The 4,368-nt window shown below is 35.4% G+C and overlaps 1 protein-coding gene across 1 annotated transcript; it reads right to left on the bottom strand.

The window, feature by feature from the left end:
• Positions 1-2,991: 2,991 nt before the first annotated feature.
• LOC113381174 (G1/S-specific cyclin-D1-like) lies at positions 2,992-3,861 on the bottom strand. The gene has a single exon (XM_026620148.1). The coding sequence runs from the start codon at positions 3,859-3,861 to the stop codon at positions 2,992-2,994; it is 870 nt and encodes a 289-aa protein (XP_026475933.1).
• Positions 3,862-4,368: the final 507 nt, after the last annotated feature.

The following is a 4,368-nucleotide window of genomic DNA, read 5'->3' as shown; positions in this document are numbered from 1 at the left end:
ATAATGGACATGATGAAAAACCACGACAGGAATGTTTAAAAAAAAACATTATACACCAAAATAACATTTCATCCCCTTCTGCTCCATCAATATCGATAAAAATGCCCATTAACCACCACTAATTACTAAAACTGGACGTCACAGAGAGAATTTTTGACGCCCAAATTAAAAGCGGCAATTTAAAATAACTGGCGTCGATTAAAAATACATTGTCATGAGTTAAAATAAAAACATGAAAAAAATTTTAAATCTATACGCGCAGTAATAAACGTGTTGTAATTGATTATTATATCGCTTGTAACTTTTGAACGGTTTGTTTAAATATAAAGGTATATTTGGGTAATTTGTTCAAAATTAATTGATTTATAATGTTGTCTAGGTTTTGGAATCTTATAGCAAGTCGGTGTGCTATAAATTTGCGTTATTAAAACAAAAAGTAGGTGATGTTGGCTATTGAAAATGATGTTTGTACGGAAACCCGGTAGGTTTGCTGGATTTGTGTATATGGTATTTGATTTAGCTCGTCGATACCTTTTATTTGATCCCCCACATGCCTATATTTGATTTTACAAGTTTGACCCACTGTTCAGCAACCATTGGTCAACTTTTTATTGCAAGTCTTGTAACTCTTGAACCGTTGTCCGAAATTAATGGAACATTCGGTGAATTTGTGCAAAATTGAAATATGTATAATATGGTCTACCGTGGCGAACTCGACACCAAACTTCGTATACTTTAAATTAACAAAAAAAAAATATATTAGAAATCGATTACAAGCTTGTATGCAACCCTATGATTTACCGAGTCTTTTACTACAGGATTTGGATAGTTCACGTCGAGACCTTTCATTTGATACCCAACATGCCTATATTTGAAGTAAAACTTCTTAACTCATATTGACCAGCTGTACTATATGTAGTATACAAGTAGCTTCAATATGTTACTAATTTTCGACAGCGTTTTTGTATCATAAATATTCAAGGTACGGAACTATGGCCAAATATGAGTTTGTGCAGAATTTTATTGGCTACAAATCCTTAAGACAATTTAGAGGTTACAACACTAGTTTAGCAGTTACGAGTCAAAATTTATAAACGTATACATACGATTATTGATTAAATATAAAAAATATGAATTTTAGAAAAAAAAACGTGAAAATAGCCCTAGATAAGTACATTCTAATGAACATCTTTAACACGAGGCAGTTTATAATGTGACTGTTCAGGAGCAATTTCAGATTTGACCAAAAACTATAAAACATAGCTTTTTTTTGTTTGTTTTCGTTGTTCAAGGGGACGATCAAATTTTTTCTCTGTATTTAAGTTTATTTGTCAGTAAAATCGCTTTGGGTATTTAATTTATCATCTCTTTTTTAATTTGATCGTCAGTAGAGTCAGTAGAGTCCCTTTGAGATTGCTAGCCAGTAAAGGCCCTTTTTATCTTTTGTTTTAATTTGCTCGTCAGTAGAGTCCCTTTTATTTTTTGTCTTATTTTTAAATTGCTCATTAGTAGAGACCCTTTTTCGTTTATTTGTCTCATTTTCAATTTGCTCGTCGGTAGAGTCCCTTTTTTATTTAGCTTCTTTTATAATTTGCTTATCAGTAGAGTGCCTTTTTCATTTGTTTGTCTCATTTTCAATTTGCTCGTCAGTAGAGTCCCTTTTCTATGTTCAGCTTCAGTTTCAAGTTAAGATTAAAATTTTGCAAATCGGTGTGCTTTAAATTTGCGTTCAAAAAAACATGATTGTGAATTATGACATGACAACAGTGATATTGAATTATGACATTTTGTGTTTGTACGGAACCCGGTACGTTTACTAAGTGTGTGCATATGGTATTTGAATTTAGCTCGTCGAGACCTTTATTTGATACCCCACATGCCTATATTTAAAATGACAACATTTGCTCGTTAGTAGAGTCCCTTTTGCATAAACTAGCAATTTTGTCTCTTGCTTCCCTTAGAGTTTCCTTATAGTCAATGTTTATCTCTTTTTTCAGTTTGCTTGTCAGTAGAGTCCTTTTCTTCTTTAAATTAACGTGCGGTCTTGTTTTAAATTATTTGCCAGTAGAGTCCCTTTTTATCTTTGGTTTCAATTTGCTCGTCAGTAGAGTCCTTTTTGTCTATTATTCCCTGCTAGGACTAATTTAGCAGAGTGTAGGAACTGAATCGCTCCACGGTGACTCTACTGACTGTCTGACTCATCACCGGTCATTAGTCATTAGTCATTAGTCATCATTAGCGTGTGTTTTCAAGTGCTTCCCTCAATCGAGTCGAGTCTCAAGTGGATCGAAATGAACGCATCGAGATTGCCGCTGTTAATAATAGGCCCATATTGTGTATCCATCGTGAGGAATGTGGGGGCAGGGTATAGAGGGACGGGTCTATATTGATCAAGTCCAGCACTGACGAGTGTCTAGGTTGAGGAAAAGGGACTGTACTGACAAGCAAATTGAAAAAGAGGCAAACAAATAAAAAGGGACTCTACTGACGTGCAAATTATAAAAAAAACTAACGAAGATCAAATTATAATATAAACTTAATAATATAATAAGGTTTAAATATAATTTTCAAACACCGAGCAGCGTCGTTCATCTATATTATATAAATGTTAAAAATATGTATATCTAAAAATTACATTTTGTTGTTCATACACAAACTTTTTTGAAAAAGTAGTCAGAATATTCATAAAAAGAGAAATACCTGAACAAAACTTTACTCCTAACAATATATATTAATTTCATATATAATTCCATAAATTAACTTACATTTACACAAAACGCAATCAAACCCAATCAAACTGCAAAAGTCTTATTATTAATTAAATGCTCCAACATAATTGTATTTTAATATCTAGATTTTCCATGAATAGCACATCACATTCATTAATCAATCACACTCTCAACCAAATGCAATCAAATTCATTTACAACTACTAGGTAATCAAATCTAGGTAAGCGTAAGTGTATTAAAGGATAATAAACTATGATTTTCATTATATAATATTTAGAGATACTGAGGCTTCGGGGCTCTGATATGGAGAGTTTGGATTAGACGCTGGTGGAGTTCCCGAAGGCGTTTGCAATGACGCAGTTTCGTTGGCAATAACTCGCTCGATGTGACAAACCATTAATTCGGCGAGAGTTATGTCGGCACGAGAAACGGCGCAAAGATCCGCAAGGGCGCATTGCGATGATGGAAGGTTCAGGCCTCGAACGGCGGCGCAAACGCAAGCGGTGGCAAGGAGCGAAGGAGCGGTCTGCATAAATTCAGGTTCAGTACAGCAGACAGACACCAAGGTGTGAGCATGACGTTTGGTAAGGCGGCTTTCATGTCCCCATGGCATTCGCTCGATTAGGTGATCAACAAAGTCGAAGCCAGTAATCGTATTCGAGTTCCAGTTCAGCTTGGTTAGAATTAACACTTCCATGGTCCTAATTTCTTCAGGGGCGACACTATGATCAGTATAAGCGCAAAGCAGATGGATGGTCAAATTGTGGCATTGACGAATCTTGGTGGAAACCAGTAAAGCTGTTGCACCCACAAGTTGAAGTTGTTGACGAGGAATGTCGCATACGCACAAAAAACGATCCATGAAATTAACAGCTAGAGGAAACACTTGTTCTTCGCAGTGTTGCTCTTCACACACCTCCAACATCCATGTGGTGACAACTTTCCTCATGAAAGGTAGCAGATCCCCCTGGAAATTGGCAAAGTAATTCATGCGGGGGATGGTGCTCCCTTCCAACATCAGCATGTTATCCATGACTCTGGCGTCTTTTGTCAAATTCTCGTCAACTTCAGCAAAATTGCAATCCACCCGTTCGCCAAATGGGGCTTCGGGGCACAAAAGATTGACATTCATATTATGTAGTTAAATTAAAATTACGGAAACAAAAAATAATATGTAATCCACCCCAACACGCCACACCGAGACGGTGGAGTTTTTCTGTGATTTTCACCAAATGGAAAATCCTTAACAGCACCAAACACAGACACACACGTTGTTTATAACAAATTGTTTTTATAAATATTATTATATATAATAATAACTTAAAATTAATTTAATTAGTTGCAAGCACACATGAAGTATTAATGATAAAGGCACACAAAAATCAGTTCAATGTTGGTTTTTTTCAAGAATATCATTGATCAGTAACAACCGCACTCATTGCCGACTGACGTCTGAGTGATATTTCGGAAGCACGGTGCCCAGTTGCCGCGAGTTGTGTTGTGTTGATTTAAGCTCATACTGCCAAATCGATTTTAAAAAATCAAACACTGTTCGAAAGATATTAGTTGGGAATGATACTGATTAGTTTTAGGTGAAAATCTACCAAGCAGTTTCTTGTAATTAACTGTTGAAAAAAAA

This window comes from Ctenocephalides felis, unplaced genomic scaffold (assembly GCF_003426905.1).
Source record: "Ctenocephalides felis isolate EL2017-DRISC unplaced genomic scaffold, ASM342690v1 CF-g0.4_SCAFFOLD_02653, whole genome shotgun sequence".
In the NCBI taxonomy this organism is placed as follows: domain Eukaryota; kingdom Metazoa; phylum Arthropoda; class Insecta; order Siphonaptera; family Pulicidae; genus Ctenocephalides; species Ctenocephalides felis.
The sequence above is the reverse complement of the archived record's forward strand: the minus strand, read 5'-3'. Positions and strand labels throughout refer to the sequence as shown.

What these genes read in the sequence shown, in the direction of transcription:
- LOC113381174 (XM_026620148.1), bottom strand. Translation starts at nt 3,861, where the DNA reads ATGAATGTCAATCTTTTGTGCCCCGAAGCCCCATTTGGCGAACGGGTG.